At 63.8% G+C, this 24,920-nt stretch overlaps 1 protein-coding gene across 2 annotated transcripts in view; it reads right to left on the bottom strand.

Moving 5' to 3' along the window:
• The window catches only part of PPP2R2C (protein phosphatase 2 regulatory subunit Bgamma), a 59,037-nt gene that overhangs the window by 18,162 nt on the left and 15,955 nt on the right, over positions 1-24,920 (bottom strand). For both annotated transcript variants that reach the window (XM_084864220.1, XM_084864221.1), the window contains exons 2-5: positions 6,533-6,630; positions 5,305-5,470; positions 4,066-4,178; positions 308-485 (exon numbers count right to left, since the gene is read on the bottom strand). In XM_084864220.1, the coding sequence (XP_084720346.1) occupies positions 308-485; positions 4,066-4,178; positions 5,305-5,470; positions 6,533-6,630 (555 nt within the window). The remainder of the gene's footprint in view (positions 1-307; positions 486-4,065; positions 4,179-5,304; positions 5,471-6,532; positions 6,631-24,920) is intronic.

A 24,920-nucleotide genomic window follows, 5' to 3' on the forward strand; every position in this document is an offset into this window, starting at 1 on the left:
AGCTGTCCCTCCTCTGGGAGGGGTGACCCCAGGACCTTACCTCCTCCTTCGTCCCTGGTGAGGTCCCACACCCGGGGTGACAGGGGTCTCAGCTACCCCGGCGAGGAGGCGGCGAGGGGTCAGCTGTAACCCCCACAGCGTGGTTCCCAGGTGTCCACAAACTCTGAGCGTGAGCTCACGTCTGCGCGTCACTCACACACGGTGGACTCACCGGAGGCGAACGAAGCAGAAGCCCCCCCAGCCAGCTCCTTACACACCAGCCAGCACCACCCAGAAGCCACCGGGGCGACGCGGCGGGAAAGGATACTGAAGCTGCGGTCGGTGATGGCCAGGTGCCAGAGGTTAATGCGCAGGTCATCGGCCGACATGTAGGTCTCGCAGTCGCTGTTGACGGAGATGGAGTTGATGTGGTAGGTGTGGCCGTTGGCAAAGACCCTCCGCGGGCTCACCTCCACCATCAGGTCCATGGGCTTCAGCACGGGCACCTGCCGGGAGGAGGGCAGGTCAGAGTGGCCATTTGCCGGGGGCAGGCCGCCTGGGCCAGGCAGCCGCAGCGGGGAGGGTGCCAGCCGGAATCCATCCCGCAATTGTCAGAAGTAACGTCCATTGCCACCAGCCCTGCAGGAAAGCCCACCTCCTTCGCGTGGCCTCCCGGGGTTGGTTCTGAGCCCGCCATGTGACTTTGACGAAGTGACTGGACCCCTTGTCACCCCAATTTCCTCCTCTCTCAAGTGGAATGAGAAGATACCATGGCAGAGTCAGCTGCCTGTCCTTCTACCAGGAAGTGAACAGTGGCTGCCCATAGAAGGACTACATTTCCCAGCTACCCTTGCATTGGGTGTGGCCACATGACTGGTTCTGACCAATAGACGGTGAGTACAGTAATGCCCTGCACTATGGGCCAAGGTGGTTAAGAGGCAGGTGTGCCTTTTCTATCCTCTTTCTCTTCCACTGAAGGGAGGTGGAGACCCAACCTTTAGGGATGGAGGCACATGGGATGGCAGGAGGCTGTGTCCCTGCAGGAGAGCCAGTTGCCAACCCACATGCACTTTACTAGGAGCGAGAATTATATTTAAACATTTTTAAAAATATATTTTTATTGACTTAGAGAGGAAGAGTGAGGGAGGGAGAGATAGAAACATCAATGCTGAGATAGTATCATTGATCGGCTGCCTCCTGCATGCCCCACACTGGAGATCGAGCCTGCATTCCAGGCTTGTGTCCTTGACCGGAATCAAACCCAGGACCCTTTAGTCGCAGGCTGACGCTCTATCCACTGAGCCGAACTGGCCAGGGTGAGAATGACATTTCTGTGTGCTCTGCCCTGCATGGGGGGTCATTTGTCAGAGCCTCAGTGTTAGCCTAACTCATCCGAACTCCCACCTTGGACGTGCGAGGAGTCCCTGAGACAGTATCAGATGCACACCTCTGCTTCCCTTCTTGCTCTCTGCCTGGAGTGCCCCCTGCCCCCTTGGGACAGCTAGTGAACCCCAACTCCTCCTGCAAGATCTGGAGGCAACAGCCCCCCAGAAGTGTGCAGCTGCCCTGGTAGGCAGGGCTGACACCCCCTCGCCCGGACACACCCAGCACATGCCCACCTCTCTATTAGGGCTCAGCATCACTGCAGTGTCACTCCAGTAAAATGGGAGTTTTTAGGTGCCGGACAGACGGACAGACACAGTGGCCTGGCCTGGGCTCGATGCCCAGGAAAGGGGGCCGGCACTGCCACCCCCACATCACCGGTGCAAAGACTGGATGCCAAGATGAACCCAACCTGTCTCAGTCCCAGGGCCAGGAAATGAGAGTCAGGACAGGAAGCTGGAGTGCCCGTCCCGGAGGGTCCTGCAGACAGAGACCTGCCTGCAGCGTAGAAACCTGCCCGGCCACGCACAGTGCCGCCTTCACGGTCACTTCTCAGGCCTCCGCTTCCTGTTCTGGGAGGGGTGAGGCTGGTGCCAGCTCAGAGCTAATACAGCGGGTCCCTCGGTCTGTGCCAGGGGCTTCCCGGCTGGGAGGCGGGGGAGGAGAGACCCACGCCCTCCCCCCTCCTCCTGCAGCCTCGGTTTACGTTAAGTGCCGCCTCGGGATGTGTGGGTCTTACAAGACCCTCTCAGACACAGGATTCCCGCGGCCACGGCTCTGCGCAGACGCAGGCCATCAGGAGGTGATAATTGCATCTTTGCCACCAGAGGAAACCCTCCCAGCCCTTCCGGGGTGGGCGGTGGGGGTGGGACACTCCGCTACTCAACAGCCAAGATAACTGGCGTCCCTGGTTCTCAGAGTTTATCGGTGCAATGCAGAGCCGCTGTGTTCACACGTGTGTTTCTCCTCCCAGGGAGCAGCACTGGTCTCTGCTTCATGTTTATGACAATGGCGGGAGGCTCTGTGCATGCCCAGCTGTCCTCTCAGAAAAGGCGAGGCATCGTCTCCACTTTGCCAGTGAGGAGGGGGTTTTGGGGGTGCCCCCAGGCACCCAACGGCAGTGCGGGAGCTGGGAGCAGTCTGCCTGGGAGCCGGGAGAAGCGCTCACACCACAGCCAGGCAGCACCCCTTGGAGCAGCCACACTCGCAGCTGAGGAGCGAACTGGGGGAGACGGCATTTCACGTGCCGGGAACGAGCCTTTCCAAATCCACTGGGACGGCCCGGCCGGTGTGGCTCAGTGGTGGAACACTGACCTGTGAACCAGGAGGTCACAGCTCGATTCCGTCAGGGCACAGGTCCGGGATGCAGGCTTATCCCAGGAGGGGGCATACAGGAGGCAGCCGATCCATGATCCTCCCTTATCTTTGATGTTTCCATCTCTCTTTCCCTCTGCCTTCCTCTCTGATATCAATAAAAATGTGTTTTTTAAAGTCTGCTGGAATGCGCAGACAGGAGCTGAAGAGGCATCACTTCCCAACACTGGTCCTGGCCCTGCACGGCCCTCTGGGCCACCTCCTCTGAGGCAGCTGGTCCCAGGACTGGGCACCGAGAAGACCGGCCCCATGCTCCCTCGGGCTCTGTGTTCACTGCTGCCCCCAGGACCTCCAGTGGGCCTGGCACACAGTAGGTGCGGGCCTGGCACACAGTGGGTGCGGGCCTGGCACACAGCAGGTGCTGGCCTGGCACACAGTAGGTGCTCAGGAAGTGTGTGTGAAGGGGCAAATCCGGGTCAGCTGTGCGCCAGCGCCTCCTTCAGCAAGCACGTCTGCAGCACCCGCTCCGCGCCCGGTGTCTGGAAGCGGGGGACAGCAGAGGCGCGCCGTGTGCTTCCCGATCTGCTTCCGGGGGAAGGTACGGATTCTCCACATCCTCCCCGAGGACGCATGACCGTCCGGCAGCTCTCCTGTGAGACAGGGCCTCCTGGCCAGTGAGAGCATTCGGGTGCTGGTTCTGGGCCAGCCTGCCCCAGGTTCGGGTTCCCGCGTCTGTGAAATGGATGGATAACCCCATGGGACAGGATGTGGGTGAGGGTTCAGGGAGCTGAGCCAGGCAGAGTGCTGGGAGGACACACCCTGCCAGAGTCCCCCCTCATTCCCGACGAAGAACCGAGGCTGTGCAGCCTGGCGCTCTGCCCGGTCACGCCACCAGGAGGTGGCGGAGGCAGGACTCAAACTCCGTCCCGTGACCCCACGGGACTCTTTCTTCCGGTCCCTCTGCTGGGACAGAGGAGTCCTTTGGCCTCTGGATCGTGGTGAGAACGGGAGCTGGCTCTAGCACAGCTCCGTGGCTTACCCGCCGGCTCTCAGCAATCACGGAAGCTGAGTCTTCGTAGCGGCTGCACGAGGCCCAGCCCCAGGCCTCCCTGCCCCAGGCCTCCCTCCGCCCCTCAGCACAGGGCTCGGCGTCCACGCCGCTCAGCCACGGCTCTCTCTGCCTCTGCCCTCACCAGCGGGGTGGTGTCAGTGAGCTCCTGCCCCCTCTGGGCCTCAGTTTCCCCCTGTGACACGGGTTGCAGACTGAAAAGCTCCGTGCGGACTCGGGGCGCGGAGAGGCGGGTGCGCGGGCAGGGCCTGCGCTGACTGTGCTGGAGCCCATCCCGTCGGCTGGGAACGGAGCCTGGCCCGGCCCCCGCGGCAGCCCACCTGCAGGGACGTCACGGTGCTCAGGTCCTTGAGCTTCCCCTCCTCGTCCTTCAGGTTGTAGCCCTCCGGCCTCTTATCGCGCTCGGTGATCTTCCACAGTTTGATGGTTTTGTCTTTAAAAACAGAACGAGGGGAGACAAGACCCACGGTTAACACGGGTTAACACGGGTTAACACGGAGCATGGGCTGTCCGCCCGCCCTCGCCCGCTGACACTGACGCCCGGCCCAGAGCTCGCCGGGCCGCCACCCCGTGCTGGGAGAGGCAGTTCGTTCCGGTTCCCTCCCCCGGGAACAGCCCCAGCAAACACCTCCGCGCGGAGGACCCGCCTGCCTTCTCTCCTCCCCACCAGGATCCCACGGTGACGTCACAGGTCAAAGGGCACGCTCAGGGTAGTTGGCAGAGATGGCCCTGACTCAGCTCTAAGTCTCCAAGCCCCTCCCTGATGCCCCCGAGGGAAGCCCTGTATTTCCAAGCAGCACCCCCGCCCCCGGCCAGCACCCCCTCTCCGGGCAACTCACTTCTCTGCCACCCGCCCACAGCATGGAGAGAGTAACTGGGTGGCTGTGAGGGTAACTTTACGTGCTGACTGGGCCGAGCCGCAGCCCCCAGCCATTTGGCCAAACGTGTGTGAACGTCGCTGTGCAGGCGTTCTGAGAGGAGAGTAACCTCTAACCCACAGTGCACAGCCCCTCCCTGTCTGGGGGGCCTGGCCCAGTCGGTGAAGGCCCTACGAGAAAACAGACGGGGTCCCCCAGGAAGAGGGGACCCGGCCAGACGGCCTCCAGGGGCCTGGACTGAGGGTGCAGGTGGCGCTGCCGCAGGCTCCCTGTGCTCCCGGCCCCTCCTTCCTCGGAGTGCCAGCCCCCACCCCGGGGGATAGTCAGCCGTGTTCACGGCTGCTGTGCGTGACCATGGCAGGGCCCGTGTCCAACAGGGGCGGCGGGACAGGCGCACATTCATGGGGCCGAATTACACGCGGCTCAGATGTTGTTTTTAGGAAAACGCTCACTGTGTCAGGTGAAAACAGCATTTGCTGTAAATCATTACATCACACGCCTACACCTGCTCGGGCACACACAGGCACATACATGCACACATACGCTTAGGCATGCACGCTCATGCATGTACACACATGCTCAGGCACACACATGCTTGGGCCCACACATGCCTGTGCACGCGCACACATGCACACACATGCTCACACACACACAGGCACCGCGCACGCAGCACGCCCTCACCGTTGGTGGACAGCAGGGAATGGGCGGCGTTCTGCTGGGGCAGCCATTTGATCTTGTTGATTTTCTCCTCTATCTCCAGGCTCTTGAGATAGTCGAACTCCGGCTCGTGGCTCTGGAAGGTGCTGTAGACGTCGTACTCGCCCTGGCTGTGCGGCGCATTCTTACTCTGCAAGGACACCGCTGGGCCTGAGCGGGGCGGGGGGAACGGGCCGGAGCTGGGCCCAGGGTTAACCCATGCGGGCCTCACAGCCACGGAGGCTGGCGCCCCCGGTGCCGCTGGACCCACCCAGGTCACAGGAAACCCGGCTCGTTCAACTCCTGCTGTGTGGCTGTGGGACAAGCCAGCTCCTGTTTCCTGAGCGCCTGCTGTGTGCTGGACACGTAGCTCAGTGCATCCCACGCCTCCTCTCCTTCTGTCCTCAAGGCCCCTCTATGCTGAGCACCGTGACTCCCATCTTTCAGGTCAGCAAGGGGAGGCTCAGGGGTGGCTGAACCTGCCCAGGCCCCGAGACCACTGAGTGCAGCTCCCCCCACAGGGCCCGTCTGTCGCAGAGGCTGGGGCTGTGGCCTGCCCCTCACACCCACAAGTCCACGGGGCAGGACGTGAGGGCTGAGCATGCTCTGAAGCAGACTGTCCCCGGGCAGGGCCCTGTGATGTCAGGCTCAGGCAGGGATTGCTCCTTGGCTCCCCTCGCTGGAGGGGCCCATCCAGGCGTGGGCAGCAGAGTCCCAAACTAATGAGGTGGAGCCCACGAGGGCACCAGGGGCCACCTCCCAGATGACAGCGTTTTTATGACAACAGCACATAGTAGGTGCTCAATAAAGGAGCCTTTTCTCACCCCTTTCTGTCAGCGGCTCAGAAACAGCACCCCTGGGCGGGGAGTCCCAGGCCGCCCCATCTTACCCGAATCCTGCGGGACCACGAAGGTGGTCTCTGCCTCTCCCTAACAAACCGCCCCCGCCCGAGGGCCAGCCACAGCCCCCTCCTCCCAGGGCGGGACAGCGCCCAGGGTGCGTGTCCGGGTCCTGGGTGCAGGGCGCCATCGGCAAACATCTGCTGAGTGTCCTGGGCCTCCCCGCCCCAGACCTGCGGCCCCACCCTGCACCGCACCTTCTCCAGCCAGCCGGGACCCTGCGGGAGGCAGGGAGCTCCCCGGGGACCAGCCGGTGGGCCGTGGGGCACCTGCCGAAGACAGCCCCCCTCACCCCCCGCTCCGGGCCCCCGCACCTCTGGCTCCCGCTGGAAGACGACCACCCGGCCGCCCTTGTCGCCTGTGGCCAGCAGCTCTCCCGTGTGGTTGAACTCTACGGTGGAGATGACGTCGGCTGGGGAGGGAGACAGGAAGGCGAGGCTCGTTAGGACCCGGCCCGTGCCGTTCGCCCCACCCAGAGGCCCTGCACCCCCGGGGGCCCCGCCAGGCAGCGGGAGCCTGAGGGGGGAGACCCTGCCCCTCCTCCCCGCGGCACAGGGCAGAGGCCTGTTCCTTCGGCCTCCTTCCTGCCTCCCGCCTCGGCTCCTTCCGGAAGCAGTGTGCGGGTTCCCTCCTGTGCCCGCCCGGTGACTGGGAAGCAAACCTGACACTCACTGACCAATTCCGGGGGCCACTGAGACCAATGACACCCCTTCCTGCCCCACTGAGCTCCCGTGGATGGGACCCCTGTGGCCTCACAGTCCTGGGGGCACTCACAGGCAGAGCGGGTCTCCTTTCAACAGCCGCCCGTCAGACCACGCCTCCCGGGCCCCCCTCCACTGCTCTCCCACAGCTGCCCGGGCGATGGGTCCCCCAAGTCATGGTGTGTCTCTGCTAAAACCCTCCACTGGTCCCAAGCTGAACCCTGATCCCTCCACCCCCCTCTTCTGAGCAGCCCCCACTCGGTGATGGCAGCTCCGTCCTCTGCTGGCTGGCCCGACTCTCCCCCTCTCCCCTTCCTCCTCCCGGCTCAGTCTTCATGCCCAATCCCCCCCTCCCAGGCTCTGCTGGCCCCGCCTTGCCCAGCTGGGCTGACCTCCGCAGGGAGGGGCGCGGGAGGGGCCCAAACCATTGCCTCCAACGACCCCCATCTTATGTCAGAGGAAAGCCAAGGTCTCAGAGTCGAAGTTGGAGTCAGACAGGGTTTGTTACCTGCATCCCCGAGGCAGCCACATCAGGAACCCAATCTCCCGCCCCCCGCCCCTGCGGGATACCCCAACATCGCCACCCCCCACCCTGCCTCTGGGCTGGGCCCTGGTTTGCTTGGGCCTGTGGGACACCAGCAGGCAGGCCAGCAGCCTGGGCCGTGGCCATGCCCGGCCAGGCCAAGCCCGTGGATCTGGGGTGGGGGGCAGGAGGACAGGGGAGGCGTGTGTGACAGCCCAGGCCGGGCCCCGGCCTGAACAAGCTCCGGTCAGCAGGACCAGCACATGCGTGATACAAACATCCGTGTTCAATGCCAGGGCGTTCCGCTTTTAACGGAGAGTAAGGGACACCCTAGCTCCCAGCCCCTCCCTCCCCCCACCCTGACACTCCCCTCCCCGCCCGTGGCTCCTGCTCAGTTCGAAGCTCCGCTCCCTCTGGCTCCAGAGCTGCTCCCCGCCAGAGGGCCTTTCCCGCTTTTAGTCCTTAAACTCGCTTTTCCTGTCCCGAGGCCGGCAGAGGCCGGAGCCGCGGGGACACGGCTTCAGCGGGAAAGAAACAGGAGGAAGAAGGCACTTCGGGGGCGGGTGGCGGCGGGCGGAGGCATCGGCCAGGAGGGAGGCCCACGGCACTCCACTGGCAACGACGGCACAGGAGCCGCCTCGGACGGCACAGGAGGGTGGCAGTGGGTGCAGCCAGGCCCCAGGGCTGGCACGCCTCCCCTCCCCCGTTTCCCCTCCCCTCACCTGGGGACACGGAGAGCCACACGCCAGGGTCACAGCCCTGCAGCGCCGGGTCCCAGACGGGGCCCCGTTCTTGCTGTCTCCTACCAGCAGCCTGGGAAGGGCAGGATAGCATGTGGTGTACACATGTCATCATACAGACCAGTGGCCGCAGCCTCACCAGCAGCACACACCGGCACAGAGGAGCCTGGCAGCGAGGTCCATCCTGCCCGCAGAGGTGCCTTCGGTGGTTGGATTAAGATATTTTTAATTCTCTTTCTTTAATTCCCTTCTCCTCCTACTTTCCTGACCCTGGACTTTCCGTAACGAACACATATTTTAATAGCTCCACCGAGGTACAACGGATACGCAGAAACGCGTGTGTTTGCGTGTGTGGTGTGATTTGTGTGGACACATGCATAATTTATAGGACATTTATGACGGAGCAATAACAACACTGTTACATTAAAGCAGCGGTGTAACCAAGGGCGCCCAGGCCAATGTGGTCCATAAGTGCTGGGCGGTTACCACGGTAACAGACACTAAACGTCTGCAGGCGATTTACAGCGTTTACATCAGTTTCATATCCGCCCCCATCCCGGCCCCGCAGGAGGTGTGACTGTGCGTCCTGCTGGCAGAGCCTCCGGAGCGGGCGTGGACCAGGTAGATGCCCTGGTCGGACCCGGGCTCCAGGGCTGTGGCTTCTTGGCCATGGGCTGGCCACACCCTCCTCCAGGCTCAGCTGTGCCATCTTAGCACCCCAAGAAACCCTGTACCCCAGCCGTCACTGCCCCTCCCAGCCACTGCGAGAGGACGCGTCACGTGACGGGAATCCTACAACCTGTGGCCGTGCCGCCCCTCTCCCTCAGCCTCAGGAGCAACGGTCAGGGTCTCGTCCTTCTGATGCTGATGACACTCCACTGGGGTCACGTGCTTTTAAAGACAGGCCCCGCCTCCTTCAGGCAGAAATCCAGGCCCCAGAAGAGGGCGGGGTGGGCGAGGGAGGGAGCCTAGGGGTGACCTTGGACCCTGGACCACGCTTGGCCCACCTCTGCCAGCGGAGGGGCCAGAGCCGGGGCCAGAGCACGTGGGTGCCCAGGGGGCCAGGGCTGGGGCTGCCAGCTCCTCCCTGCCAGGCCAGATGCCCCTGCAGAGCGGCTGCTGGCCTGGCCGCCACAGAGGCAGATGGGCCGGGGGCCGGGGCTGGCCTGTCTCTGGGCAGGTGGTGCTCAAGGCGCAGTGACGCCCACATCGGCTCCACACAGCCCTCCGAGCGCCACCCCTCACTCCGACCCCTGCGGGCCCTGCAGGAGGTCAGGTGGCTGAGGCCAGAGCTGCAGGGGCAGGGACGGGGCAGGGGCAGGGGCAGGGGGCCGAGGAGCCCCCCTGCTCCGGCCGCCCCTGCAGCACAAGCTCCTGGGAGCTGAGGCAGCGTCACCCAGCTTCTCTCCAGCAGACGGAGCTCCAGGGCCCCGCCCTGCCCCGCCCCGCCCCCGGATCAGAATCACTGGCGCCTAGAACCTGCATTTGACACGGCCCCGGGTGCTGAGGTCTGAGAGCCAGCTGTGACGGGAGCCCCCACTTTCACAGCCGCCCGATTCTCGGCGAGTTACAGACAGGCTGGGCCTGCTCGCCTGTCTAAAGGGGAGTGAGGGCTTCATGAGACAATGCCCAACTGCCTGGCAGCGAGCGCCTGCCTGGAAAGTGTGAGCTGCACTCAGACCGGCTTATTCCCACGATGCACCCAGACCAAGCCCCAGCACCGCGGGAGACGGAGGAAGGGGAGGGCAAGGGGCAAGAATTCACAGTGAGACAGAGAGAGAGAGGGCGGAAATGGGCGGCTCTGCACCAGGGTCCCGGCTCTGCATCCCACCCTCCCCCGGCTCTCACTTCACCCCGAGCCTCAGTTTCCCTACGTGTGTGATGCGACAGGAACCGCCGAGGCCGGAGGGCTCTGCCAGCTGTCCAGCGCTGTCCCGTGCCTGCGCGGGGAGCCAGCGTGGGGAGCTAGAGTGAGGAGCCGCGTGGGGAGCCGCGTGGGGAGGAGCACGGGGTCCGGTGCTGGCCAGACTGGTGGCAGCTGGCCCGGCTGCACCCCCTCCCCGCCGCCCCCCGCAGGCGCGGCCTCTGCCCCGGCAGGCGAGCGGGCCAGTGGCCGGCTGACAGACACCTTCGGGCCTCATCACATCAGCATGCCCATCGGAGCCCTTGCCAAGCCCGCGTCTGCTCAGGCGCAGGGAGACGCGGCCCAGGCATGAGGTCATGGTTGGCAGAGCCGGCCGAGCCCGCGGCCGCCTGTCCGGCCCCGCCGGCCCAGCTCTGTCCGGCGCCCCTGGAGGACGGGCTGCCTTCTGGCCCAGCCTCCCCCGCAGGCGGCCCAAGGGCAGCACCCTCCCCACGCTCCTGAGCCTCCCTAAGGCCTCCTGTGGCTCCCACCCCCTCCAGCCCTCGCCGCCAACACCGCCCTCCCCTGCCGCCAGCCCCGGTGCTTTGCCTTTTCCTAACCGGGGCCCTTTACCTATCCGGCAGGGACTGCCTGTGTACCTACTGCGCGCCAGACCCTCAGCAGGCACCGAGCACCCAGAGGAGCCCTCCAGGCTAAGCGAGCTCTGTGTGCTGTGCGCACAGCCTGCTCTGCCCCCCCTGCCTCGGGGAGGCCCCGGAGCCCCGCCTCTGGGGGTCAGGGGGAGAGGAGGACAGGGGTGCAGGGCTGCAGGCAGTGGCCAGGACCCGCACAAGAGGGGCTGGGACAGCAGCCACAGCCCCAACACCAGGGACACCCAGGTGGCTGAGGGTGAGGGTGTGGGCTGGGAGGCGGACGGGCAGGGTCCCTCCCGCTCGGCGTGGCTGTGGGCCAGGTCTGTGCTCCTGGCACTGTGGGCGCCGGGGGCCAGCCCAGGTCCCTTCTCTGCGAAGTGGCCACACCCCCCCAAGGAGAGTCCACGCACCTCCCGCCGGGTGCCCTGCGCCCCGGCCCCCCGCCCTCTCCCACCCAGGCTCCCTGCTCCCCCGTGAACATGAGCAACCTCGGCCAGCAGGCGTAGCTCTGTGGCTGAGCATTGACCTATGAACCAGGAGGTCATGGCTCGATTCCCGGTGAGGGCACAGGCCCGGGTTGCGGGCTCCATCCCCAGTGTGGGGGATGCAGGAGGCAGCGGATCCATGGTTCTCTCTCATCACGGATGTTTCTCTCTCTCTCCCTCTCCCTTCCTCTCTGACATCAGTAAAAACATTTTTTTTTTTTTTTTTAATAAGCACAGCGAGGCACCCTCAGGCCCGGCCCCCAGCTGGAGGTTCCCAGGCTCTCTCCTGGAGACAGAAACCTCCAGCCCAGGGGATAACCCCGTCAGGCTGGTGGGACCTCACACCCACGACCTCACACTGGGCGGAGGCCTTCTGGGTGGCGTTCCTCCTGCCCTTCCAGAAAGCCTGGTGGGTGGCGCCTGTCTGACCTCCTGGGGGTGCCCCAGGGAGGGTGTCAGCCACGGGTGGACGCCGGGCCAGGCTGGGGCAGGGGCGGCTGGCCGGTGTGTGGAGGAGGCATGGACTGCCGCCCTGCCCTCCCGTATCCTTCCATCCCCACACGCGTGTCCCTGTGCGGTGGTGACCGGCACATGGCTGTGACGGGGACCCCCGTGACTCCGGGACCAGGGAGTCCGGGACTGCGTGCTCGGAGGAAGCGGGTGCAGAGACCGAGAGTGGGACAGCAGCACAGGGCTCAGCACCATGCAAAGCCCTCGGTCCTGGAGCATCCAGCCGGGATCTGACGCGCTGGGCTTGAGGTCTCTGCTCTGCCCTGCGCGGCCCGGGGGCCTGGCAGCCAGGTGGCTCCGGGGGCCATGGCTGGAGTGGGGCCCACGGGGCAGCTCCAGAGCGCCTGGCAGTGAGCTCGGAGGTAAACACCGCCATCCGGGCTCAGGGAGGCCCTGAGCCAGCCCCTGAGGACCACTCGGTCAAGGACACGGGGTCCCCCTGCTTTCCTGACCAGCACCACCTTCCCGGGCCGGCTGGTGAGCCGGCAGGCGGGGAGCCGGGGAGCCGAGGCGGAGGGAGCCGCTGGGCTAACGAGACCGAGAGCTGTGGGAACTTCCATTACCGCCCCAGGCAGCTGCTGAATCCCTGACCAGGACGCCCTCCGCGCAGAGCAGAGCCTGGAGAGGGAGGCCTTAGAGAGGGACCCCCAGGCAGCTCTGTGCCCCTTAAAGGGGCGGATGGCTCCTCTGCGGCTGGAGCTGGGAGACAGACACTCTGGAGCCAGCAACAGGGCCTGGTTTGAAGGTGAGAGTGACGAGAAGGCTCCGTCCTCTTCCTCGGCTCCCCGCCCTCCATGCTTTATTGATGTTTTTGTAAAAGACAGAAACCAAATCGCACTCCAATCCAAACTCTGCTTCCCACTGTGACATCTGCAAGAAACATGGGCTGAGGAGGAGGAGGAGGGGAAGGATGAGGAGGAGGGGAGGGCTCAGCACAGCGCTGGACCCTGGCTCTTAGCAGACACTCCGCAGCTATTTGCTGAACGAATGAATGAATGAATGAATGAACAAACGAATGAACAGGGGGGTGAAGGAATACGAGAATGCCACCGTGAGGACAAGCCTTCGCCTCAAGCTCGGCGGCAGGAGAATCCCCGTGTAACGGCGAGCAGGGACCCCAGGGGCAGGCCCACAGCAGCCACGCACACACTCTCATTAGTGTTTATGGCTCCGGGCTCATCGGCAAGTCCCAGGCCCCGGGGCGGTGAGGAGGGGGGGGGCCCCCGGTGACACAGGGGAGGCCCAGGCCTGGGAGGCAGCCGCCTCGAATCCAGATGCTGACATGACAACATGGAGAAAACCTCATGTGCAAGCCCAATGAGTGCCACCCTGAGGGTCACAGGGAAGAGGGAGGGGCGCAGAGAACCACGGCGAGTAGACAGGTCGATCCAGGGTGGCCTGGGCAGCTTCCGGAAAGTTGGCCTGTGGGTGCCAGGCACCTCACCAGCCGGGAGCAGAGGGACCTGGCACGCCCTTCACTGCCCATTTGGCATCTGCTTGATGGACGCCCCACGTTCACAGGGAAATCTCCTGGAGCCCGCCTGGCGTCACCGTGGAAACCTGCCACGTGACCTTCAGATGCCCTTAATTACACGGGGCCCAGCTCGGCACCCCAGGAGCTGGCACGGGAGGGACACGCCTGCTGAGAGCTGGGCCTCTGAGGCTCAGGGCCGCTTTGGGGGGGGAGGCAGGGAGGGTTTGCAGAGGCAGACGCCCCCCGGCGGCTCCCCAGGCGAGGGAAGCTGCCCGGATGCGGTCACGCCAGCTCAGGGGCCCAGGCAGGTCACGCCGGACCTAATGGCGCCTCCCGTGTCCTACACGCCTCGCCGTGCGCTTTAATGGGCCTCTGCTCCCGGCTGCCCTGTCACCACGCGGAAGGAGCAGACCCCGGCCCGGCTCAGCACCCAGGTGTGCCCGGGAGGAAGCCTGTGTACCAGCCTGTGGGGCCTGGACTCAGCTCCCCTTTAGATGGAAGGTAAAATGCCAAGAAGATACGGGCCATCCAGTGACAGGCACCCTGCGGGCTGTGGCAGGTGGTGTCTGGCAAGGGAAGGGGGGCCACCGAGGGGCACTCTGGCCAGTTCGTGGGCAGGGCCAGGTTGCATATAAGGTGCCATGGCGCATAGACCAGTGGTGGCAAACTCATTAGTCAGCAGAGCCAAATACCAACCGTACTACGACTGAAATTTCTTTTGAGAGCCGAAAACCGGCTTCTGCGCATGGGCCACGAAGTTTCAATCTCACGTGGAAATTTGTGGAAGAGCCACACTCAAGGGGCCAAGAGCTGCATGTGGCTCTCGAGCCGCAGTTTGCCTACCACTGATATAGACAGATAGGTCGACACCACGCTCTGCCACTTACCACCCGAGGGAGCCGGCGAGTGGCCCTTCTTAGAGGCACGTGTGCAGGGTCCGAGTCCTTCACATGCACTTCATCGGACTCTCATGGGACGCTCAGGACAGCCCTGTGGCGTGGGGCAACTGTGACCCCCACTTTTTAAAAATTTTAAATATATTTTATTGATTTTTTTTTTACAGAGAGGAAGAGAGAGGAATAGAGAGTTAGAAACGTCGATGAGAGAGAATCATCAATCAACCATCTCCTGCACACCTCTACCAGGGATGTGCCCGCAACCAAGGTACATGCCCTTGACCTGAATTGAATCTGGGACCCTTCAGTCCACAGGCTGACGCTCTATCCACTGAGACACACCGGTTTTGGCGATGACCCCCACGTTAATGAGAAAGAGGCTGAGGATCAGAGAGGGCGAGTGAGGAGTCTGCAGTCACACAGCCGGAAAGCGGTGGCCGGGACTCCAACCTCGCCCAGGAGTCCTCCCATGAGGCCGCCCTCCCAGCGCTGATGGGAGTGTGACCTCTGACCCTCAGGGACGGACAGGGCGGGGACAGCAGTGCACACAGGTGTCTGGGGCAGAGCCGTGGATCCAGGACCGTGGACAGAGCCCTGTCCCCTCACGGAGCTGGTGGATCCCGCTCCCTTCGTCCACAGGTTCAAGGACAGCGTGTTTCCTCCCTCAGAGGTGAGCATCCGGGGCACTTCCCACGGCCCCACGCCCGCCGGCGCCAACCAGGCGGCCATGCCAGCCGCACGCCCGGGGCTCCGCGCCCTTCTGTGAGGCCAGGGACACGGCTCACAGTCAGCCTTCCAGCTGCTGAAACCCATTCGCATGCGGCAGACTCATGGCATCTCATTTTAAAGGCACATTTGACGTTACTTTTTCTGCTGTAAGAAAAGTAAAAACTCGCAATAAGCTTGTCCAGCCTGAGGCGAGGTGCCCTGGGCCACAGTGCCAGGTCCCCTGGGGAAGCACCCCTGTGCCCTAAACCCTGAACGGGGGCAGAGCTGCCGGCACCCAGCCCACCCTCCCCTGGTGTCCTCTCCGTGGCCCCAGGCAGACCTCCAGCTGACTCTCACTCCTCCCGGGCGGGGAACCCACTGCCTCCCTGGGCAGCCCATCCCACTCGAGGCGGCTGAGGCGTGCTTCCCGCGTCCTCCCTGTGGCTCCCCTGGCCCAGCCCCACACGGAGCGCCTGCGCCTGGTCCCCGGCACAGTCCCGAGGACGCCGGTCCATTCTTGTTCCAATCATGCTCATCACAGTGTTTCTCCGGGAACTTCTCACCAGCGGTGTACCCGCCCTGCGCCTTGGACCCAGCCCGCCATTTTCCGAACTCTCCCTCTGCCCCCTGTGCCCACAGCCCAGCCCGAGCCCGAGTCAGCTCCACACACACACACACCCATCCCTCAAGATGCTACCCCGGCCAGGGCGCCGCCTCCTGAGGCCCCCCTTGGGAGTGTTATGCACACAGCAAGCCCACACCGGGAGCCCCCATTCTGCAGAGGAAACACCGAGGTCCAGAGAGGCCCCAGGACTTGACCAAGAGTGGGAGCTGGACTCAGAGCCAGGTCTGGCCTCACCGCCCAGAACACTGCCACCTGCCCACAGCACGGCCTGTCCGTCCCCACGTCCCTGTCTCCTGTCCCCGCCTCTGGTCCCGCTGCCTCTGCCGGCTCAGGCTCAGCAGTTCCACCTGGAGCCGTGCCTCCCGCCCCCTCCGCCTGAGCTCTCCCCACTTCCTGGCTGAGCCCGACGCCCGCCCAGGCCTCCCTCCCGGCCTGCCCACTCCCCCTCCCCCTCCTGCTCCTCACACTGACCTGCTGGCCAGGCCTGGGCTGCCAACGTGCCCGCCGGCTGCACAGCTGCCAACTGGCAGGGCCAGGCTCTGAGCCCAGACCCTTCTGTCGCTCAGGATGTGGGCTGCCCCCCCGGACCACACGGTGCCCACCAGCAAGGGCGGCTGCAGCCATCTGTCAGGACGAGGAGCTGGGAGACACTTCTTCCCGACGCCCACTGCCTCCCACGGGCAGCTCGCCGTCAAGCTCCTGGCCTCTCCCTCCTTGGGAGGGGGCGGCTCCTGTGCCTGTGGGAGGAGCCGGGACAGGAGAAGCCATCCCCCCGTCCTGGGAGCCAGAGCCGGGGTGCCCGGGCGCCCACTCTGCCCCGCCCTGCAGGCCCACAGTCCGGGGATGGGCAGGGACGCGGGTGAATCCCCTCAGCCAGGCCCCCAGCACCCACCACGCGGGGCCACAGCGTCTTCTGAGCTGACATCAGGGGGCCAGGGCCTGCGCTCAGGCACCTGTCAGCACCTCACAGAGGACCGGGAGGGGGAGGGTGACGGCCGAGGGGTGACGGTGCGGCAGTGCTTCTGAGGAGACAGGGAAGAGAGGGAGAGGAGGATGGGCTGGGCCCGGCTCCCCCTGCCAGTCACAGAGTGAGGGCGTGGCCTCCCCAAGTCCACCGCCTGTCAGCCTCTGGGTCTTCTGATGAGAGGCACCCCTTTCTGGGGCTCCTGGCCGTCCTCTCTGTGACCTTGGTCTGCCCTTGGGGTCTGGCCCCTCCCCCTCCCTGCAAGCCCCAGCGGAGGCGCTCCAGGCTCCTAGACCCCAGGGCCCACCTCGCCGGCTCCCTCCGGACTCCGCTTCTGGGTAAACACATGCAGCTCAGAGGCTCTGGGCAGGGGGCCCCAGGGACCCCGGCCATGGCCTTGGCCTCACACAATAATTTAAAGATGCCACCCAGCCGAGGGCAATCCAACGGGCCTCCCCGGGGAAGATTCCGATTCAGGCCAGACCGTGGCCAAGGATGGGGCTGGGCCGTGTATGCAACTGGGGGAGGGGGGCAGGTACAGGGAGCAGCCACCGGGAGGTGCTGGGAGGAGTCACGAGGCCTCCCTGGCAGAGGTCCCGGCAGAATCGCGTCCTTCAGTCCAACCGTCTGAGATGACGGAGTATTTCCTTCTCTCTGGCCAGCACGGCCTGGCCGCCCACAGCGGGGACTAGGCCTTGAGTGACCAGTGACTAGGAGGGGGCGGAAGGGAGGGGCAGGAGGAGGACCGGCCAGGGCACCTGACTTGCCACTTGCCTTGCGCCTCAGGCAGGCCTCGCCGAGCCCCTGCGTCCTCATCTGTGAAGTGGGGAGGCCATAGCAACCCTGGACTGTGCCAGGATGGAAGGACTCCGGGGAGGGGGGGGGACCCTCTCTGGGGGACAGAGGGCTTGACAGGAACTCGGGCCAGTGAACAAGGGCTGCCGCTGAGAGCGAGCGCCCGAGCTGTGGGCCCCTCCCACCCCGTGTGCCGGCCCTCGAGGCCCAGCAAGGTCAAGGCACTCACTCGGGCCACACAGCGGCCAAGCAGCAGAGCCAGAATCCAAACCCGGCCAGCCGCCTGCCAACTCGGTGCCCCAACACCAGCTCCGGGGGCTCCGGGGTCACCCCAGCTTCTCCAGACCTGCACCCAGCGCCCGGCCGGGGCCCAGCACTGCTCCCCGCGAAGGCCGGCTCCAGCAGGCACCCGCCGGCTCTCCGCCGCTGCGGCACGCGGGGCGGGGTGACTCAGCACAGCGCCCGCCTCCCCGAGGGACTGACGGCCCCCGGGAGTCCCTGTTATGACAGAGGAAACTCAGGGACGGTCGGCCCGGAGAGGGCTCCAGAAGGTTCCTTCATGCCTCACCAAATCTCCCCTGTGCCCACCCTGTGCCCGGCCCGGAGAGTGGAGTGTGGACAGACAGGCTGGGCATGAAGACGGAGGCACGAGTCCGTCTAGCACGGCCCCTGTGGCCTTCCCTCCCTCGGGAAAACCAGGCACGTTTCCTGGGACGAGTGAGGAAGCCAGCCCCGGGGGCTCCAGACCCACCTCCCCTGCAGCTGGGCCGAGGCAGAACCCACTCCCCCGCAGCTGGGCCCAGGCAGAACCCACGACCCCCTGGCCTGACCCACTGGCTGGGGCTCCACAGACAGAACTGCAGCCCGCAGGCCAGATCCAGCCCACGATCAAGGATGTTTTCTGTCTGCTTGGCCAGTATGGCTCAGTGATTGAGCGTTGACCTATGAACCAGAAGGTCAGGGTGCACTTCCCAGTCAGGGCACAGGCCCGGGTTGCAGGCTCGATCCCCAGCAGGGGGCGTGCAGGAGGCAGCCGATCGATGATTCTCTCTCAGCACTGATGTTTCCATCTCCCTCTTTCCCTTTTTCTCTGAAATCAATAAAATGTGGTGGGTTTTTTGTTTTGTTTTGTTTTGTTTTATGTTTTGTGCCTTTCTGAAGGACCGCAAAACAAACAACTGACAATGACAACAGAGCGAAGAAAAACATGCAACAAAAGAAATTATGGAGCAGGCACGGTGTGCGGCTGGCAAAGTCTCAGGCCTGGGCATCTGCTGTTCCCAGAATGTGTGTCACTCTCCCAGCACCTCACCTCTCAGAGGAAGCAAGGGCCCCGCTGCACCCGGAGAGCTGGCGGCCGGGCCGGGTCGCGCCTGCCTCTCCCTGCCCACCACAAACAGAAGGGTTCAAGCCATGGAGTGCACTTTCTCAAGTTCTGGGGCCAGAGTCCACAGGCAAGGTGCCAGCAGGTGGCCCCCTCTGCGGGCTCTGAGGGCAGATCCCACAGTACCCCTCTCCTACCATCCAGGGTGCCAGCCCCCCTGGCCGTGCTGTGGCTTGTGGGCTCGTCTTCACTGACCTTCAGCCTCTATGTCTCTTTTCTTTAAAAGATCGGGTCCGTCTTTTTCTTATAAAGACTCCGATTGGGTCAGGGCCCACCCAGTCCCGAGGCCTCCTCCTAGGTCCAGCAATTGCATCTGCAAAGGCCCTACTGCCAACAAGGCCACCGTCTGATGTTGTGGGTGTCCATGAATTTGGGGGACACTATTGTGTCCCCATTGTTTCCGTCCATTATGGCTGCCCCCTCAGGAGCACCGTGTCATGGGGTGTGGGCACGGCTCCCTCTCTCCCTCCCTCTCTCTCACACACACACACCCAACTCCACTGCCAGGTGGGCAGCACTCCCCACGGCCAGCTTGTGCACCAACATGCCGGCTGGCACAGGGCCGTGACAAATGGCCGGCTTCTTGCCAAGCCCACTGCCAACGTGTCCTTCCCTCAGCACAAACCAACGGTGGTAACGGCGAGAAAAAGCTGGTTCGCTGAGCGTGAATCACCAGCATGCCGCCCTCCATCAGTCCCCCCACCAGCACCCCCACCAGCCCAGCGGCCTCAGGCTCTCACAGGTCCCCCTGGGAATCGGCACAGCCCACCAGACTTCCGGTCCCGGGATCCCATGTACTTTTTCTGTTCCAATAAAACTTTATTTACAAAAACAGGCGGAGGGCCGGAGTCGGCCTGCAGTCTGTTCTATACCACACGCCACAGCAGGAGCAGCCTTAATTTCTGACCACGACATGGCCTCTTTGTAACTCATTTCCAAGCTTGTTTTTCCTATCCCTGGGAGCAATGAATGGATGGCTCAAATTAGGTAATCGATAGTCAATCCACAGCGCACCTCAGGCCCTCATTCCTGGCAGAAAGACAACAATGACCATCAAAAGCCTCACTCCGATGTACCTGAATTTAAGAATACAAAAAGAAATGTCGCAAACATCAACAAGGAACTTGAAAAGGAAGCCCGCAGACACCGGTCACGTATGATCGAACACACGCCAGCTCTGCTGCTGAGAGCTGCAGCGGGGCCCGTGGTTACACACAGGCGAGTGGCCCGGGGTCCGACACGCCGAGTCCCACCCTGCGGAGCCCCCGCCGCTCAGCCCGCTCCCGGGATCTGTAACGAGGAGCTCCGATAGGGATGAAAAGCCGAATCCATCACCTGTTTCCCCCACACACCTTCCCCTACGCCGCCCCCCTCCCGGCTCAGCCGCTCCTGGAGCTTTGCTTGCACGATGCCCTGGATGCCAGCCCGGGGTGAGCAGACGCCCGTCATGACCAGGAAGCAAGGCTCTGAGTGCAGGCTGCCCCTGGGGAGCGGGGAGCGGGGTGGGGCCGGCTGCACCCACAGCACCCAGGAGGCCTGCGCACCCTCTCTGGGGCGGCCTGCTCCTCCCGGCCAGGTGCCCTGCGGACACCGAGACCCAGAGAGGCCACAGGCCTTGCCACTGTCAGGCTCCATGGCCACCTGTGGGGCCTCCCCCCATCTGAAGGTGCCAGTTTCATAATCTTAGGGTGCTGCCTGGGCTTAACTGGCCAAGACCAAACCCGGGACGGGAACTTCTGCTGAAGATGTGGCCCCGTGGGCCCTCCCCGGGTCCAAGGTGAGCTGCACCGCCCAGCACCGGGATCCGGGAGTGGCGCCACACATGTCCTCTATGTGCAGGTGCATGGGCACCATACCATGTCCTCGATGCGCAGGCGTGGGCACCACACCATGTCCTTGATGCGCAGGCGTGGGCACCACACCATGTCCTCGATGCGCAGGCGTGGGCACCACACCATGTCCTCGATGCGCAGGCGTGGGCACCACACCATGTCCTCGATGCGCAGGCGTGGGCACCACACCATGTCCTCGATGCGCAGGTGCATGGGCACCACACCATGTCCTCGATGCGCAGGCGTGGGCACCACACCATGTCCTCGATGCGCAGGTGCGTGGGCACCACACCATGTCCTCGATGCGCAGGCGTGGGCACCACACCATGTCCTCGATGCGCAGGTGCATGGGTACCACACCATGTCCTCGATGTGCAGGTGTGGGCACCACACCATGTCCTCGATGCGCAGGCGTGGGCACCACACCATGTCCTCGATGCGCAGGCGTGGGGCTTCCCCGCTGCCCCCCGCACTGTCCCCCGAACCCCTCAGACCTGAAGGTCTGCCAGGATCCTTGGGGTTCCCAGAAGGACACCATGGAGGCCCAGAGAGGTGGAGCAAAGTGCCTGAGCCCCACACCCCGCATCATCCCATCACCCCCCGCCCACCAGCAGCCTGGCCACAAAGTCCCGCTCTCACTGCAGCATCGGTGGGTGCAGAGCGCGGCGGCCGGCCGCTGGGTGCTGGTGAGAACTGGCCGTTGGGGTCTCGGTGAGAGGAGACGCCCAAAGCCAGTCCCACCGGACCCTCGGAACCTCGGTGGGGACCACCCAGCCGATGCCACAATCGTGGCCCCACCGTCAGGACACTCACAGCTCTGGCCAGCGGGGCCCCGGCCCAGGAGGCCATCACTTAGGAGTTGCCAGGGCCCCCGTCTTCAAAGCAGAACCCAATCTAGGCCAAGAGGAGCAGCAGCAGGTGCTATGCCTCCCGCCATCTGTCCTCCGCTTCCTGAAACGTGCTGCGAACACGCCTTGGTGAGCCCAGGAACGCGGGTCCGAGCCACCCGTGTCATGTGGCAGGCTCTCTCAGTTTCTTCCCCCTCAATGCCATCATCACCTCCACTGTCTGCCTGTTCATACCTTGTCTCATCTGACCCTCACGACAACCCTGCGTGCAGATACACTGCCTTCCGCTCTGCGTGGGGAGGCTGCTGTCTCCTGTCCCTGTAAGTTTCCTCTCCGTGAGCTATGGATGCTTGCAGGGCAGGGGATGGAGACAGTTTGCGAGCGAGTTTTTCTTCGCTCGGCCTCCTGGGCCAATCCTAGGTTTTCTGGAAGGCTCCTCAGAGCGCGTCACAGCCTCCCCTCCCCATCCCTTTTCGTCCAGGGCCGCTGGGTTAGCAGTCCCCAGCCGCAGCCCGGGCCAGCAGCACGTGGCCGCACGTAACAGCTCTGCCGGCCACGGACAGTCCTTTCCACGGTGAGCACGGCTTCCACAGAGCAAATCAGGCCGCGTGTGACTGTAAGCGGAGAGGTAAACGGGGTGTCCCCTCTCCAGAGGTAAACTGGGTGTCCCCTCTCCAGAGGTAAACGGGGTGTCCCCTCTCAGAGGGAGGCAGAGCCACACGGAGACATCCACGCGAGACAAGTGAGCAGAGACTGCTTCTCACTGACCCTGCGTACGCGCCGGTTCGCTGGTCTTAGCAGAATGACTGACCTGCAGTCGGAGGCCCCGGAGATAAAGCACCGGTTTATTACGAGCGCAGGTGCGCACGCGTGGCGATGGCGTGTCCCCGGTCTGTGATGTGCGCTGACTATGGCACCACGTTCAAACGGGGCTGCTCCCTCGGCCCCCACGGCTCGGAGGGAGACCAGGATTGAGAGGAGAAGTTCGGCATCTAACCTGAGCTTGGTTCAAATAGCTCCCCGCTGCCCCAGGAGAGCAGAGCGGGGGTCTTTCCTCTCGTGTTTGTCTAAATTAGGAAGATGTGGCCTGGGCTCCTGGATGCTCTCTCTGGCCACAACCTCTCCCAGCCAGGCCCAGAGGGCAGCCCTCCTCTCCCCGCCCCCACGCCGGCCCCATCGCCAGGACAGTGGGGAAATCTCTCCCACTGCCCCCTCTCCAGGCTCCCGTCTTGCCCCCAAGCCCCTCCAGGTGGGAAAGGCCTTCCTAAGTCAAAACCCTGACCCGTCAGTCCAGCTCCATGGCCTCCGCTGGCGGCTGGAGCTCCCGGGCCGAGGCCCGTGCCCGGGTGCGCTTCTCGGCGTCCTTCCTAACCAAGCCCACACTTCCGCCCCTTCTCCCCTTGAACTTGCCGAAGTGACACTAGAGTTGTCTCTGAGCCAACCGCCTCCTCCACAGCATCCGGGGGCCCCAGCCATCTCTGGTCCCCAGGGCCTCGCAAGGGGTCAAAACCAGCTGGAGACCAGACCATGCCGGGTGGGCAGACAGACAGACCGGGAGCCTGCGCTCCACGGACTCACGTTCTGGGAATTCCCATAAAGGGCATCTACCTTTAAAGCTCCATGCCCTCAGCGGTTTGGCTCACCAAAGGGTCCCGGGTTCGATTCCGGTCTAGGGCAGGAACCTCTGTTGCAGGCTCCTCCCCAGCCCGGGCCCTGGTCAGGGATCGTGCAGGAGGCAACCGATCAATGTGTTTCTCTCACATTTATGTTTCTCTCTGTGTTTCCCTCTCTCCCACTTTCCCTAATCATCAATAGGAAAATGTCCTCGGGTGAGGATTAACAAAAATAAATAAATAAAAATAACAATAGGGCTTTGTGCCTGAGCCATCAGCCCCATGTCCTGGCGAGCTCAAGCCAGAATCCCCATCCCATGAGCAGGAAAAGCAGACACGGGAGCCCAGAGCCTGGTCAGGTCCTGTCCGCCTGGGCCATGGATTGGCAGGGTGGGTGCGAGAGGACAGATCAGAGACTCCGAGGGAGGCCACGCCCCGGCACCGTGGCACTGACCGGAGAACAACAGGCTCCTGAAGCGAAGAAACAGGCTGTCCGAAACCAGTTTGGCTCAATGGATAGAGCGTCGGCTTGGGGACTGAAGGGTCCCGGGTTCGATTCCTGTCAAGGGCATGTACCTTGGTTGCGGGCACATCCCCAGTAGGGGGTGTGCAAGAGGCGGCTGATCGATGACTCTCTCTCATTGATGTTTCTATAATAGCTCTCTATCTCTCTCCCTTCCTCTCTGTGAAAAATCAATAAAAAATATATATTTTAAAAAAGAAGAAGAAGAAGAAGAAGAAGAAGAAACAGGCTGGATGTCCAATGCCCAACTCTCACCCCCATCGTGTCCCTGAGGAGACCCGAGGGAGCAGCCAGGGCGCTCCCCGGCGCTGTCCGCGGTGCTGACCTCCAGCCTCCGGGCCTCTGTGGCTCAGCTCGGCGCTCCCACCTGGCGTGGCCTCGGGCCTCCAGTCTCATCCTATTTCTCCTGAACTTCCCTTTCAAACATATTTTTTATTGATTTCAGAGAGGAAGGGAGAGGGAAAGAGAGACATTAATGATGAGAGAGAATCATCGATTGGCTGCCTCCTGCACACCCAACGCTGGGGATCAAGCCCGCAACCCGGGCCTGTGCCCTGATCAGGAATCCAAACGTGACCTCCTGGTTCACAGGTTGACGCTCAAACACTGAGCCACACCGCCCGGGCCCCTGAACTTCCTTCTGAATGAGTTTCCTGGCACCTCCGCTGCCCTGCGTGAGGCCGTGCCGGAAGCAGCCCTGGCACAGGATCTGAGCGGAAGTGTTCCCGGGAAAACCTGGAAGGGGTGGGAGGTGGCACAGCTTAGAGAGGCCCAGAGGGGGTGAGGCAGCTGAGTCCCCAGGACGGTGACAGGCTCGGTCCTGCGGGGAGCTCTGGTCAGTGTGGGTCACCCTCAGGGTGTCCTGACCAGGAGTGAGGGGGCGAGGGGTGTGCACCACACCTGTCAGCCACGGGGCCGGGGTGAGGGCCGCCCCTCAGAGAACACGGATGCCACGCGCTTCCAGCTCCCCAGGCACAGGCAGACGGCATGCCAGCCGCCAGGGGTGGCCAGTGCGGGCTCTTGGGAAAGGAAGCCCTGTGTGGTTCCCACGGGTGAAAACAGGACGGGGGTCTGAGTGGACCCCTTCACCATCAGCCTCAGCCCCACCTCCCACCTCCTCACCTCCAGCTCCTCTCCACCCGACTCGGTCACTGCTGGGCTCCACACACTTCCCGGCCACACCGGCTGCAGAGGTCAGTCCCCTGCCCTGCCCCGCAGGCCTGGCCCCTGCAGCCCCAGCTCCCAGCCTGCACCTCACCGTCCTGCCTAATGCATGGCCTGCAGTCCCTCCACTCGGCAGCCGCCTGTCACCCACTCAGCACCCTGGGTCCCTGCCCCTCACCCAGCCCAGCCCCATTCCTCAGTCCTGGCCTCTGCTCCCCTCGGAGCCACCCCCAGAGGAGGGAAGGGACCTCGCGGTGGAAAGTGAGGGGAGGGGCCCCCACACCCACTGGAGAGGATGGCTCCCCCGGTGTCTCTGGGCAAGGACTCAGCCCTGGGTCTCAGCTTCTCTGCCTGTAACTCAGGGTCGCAAACCCTCCTGTCACAAAGCCGCCATCAGAATGAACTGCCTCGTGCCTGCGGC

Source organism: Pipistrellus hanaki (genome assembly GCF_964339955.1).
Source record: "Pipistrellus hanaki genome assembly, chromosome: 1".
Classification (NCBI taxonomy): Eukaryota; Metazoa; Chordata; class Mammalia; order Chiroptera; family Vespertilionidae; genus Pipistrellus; species Pipistrellus hanaki.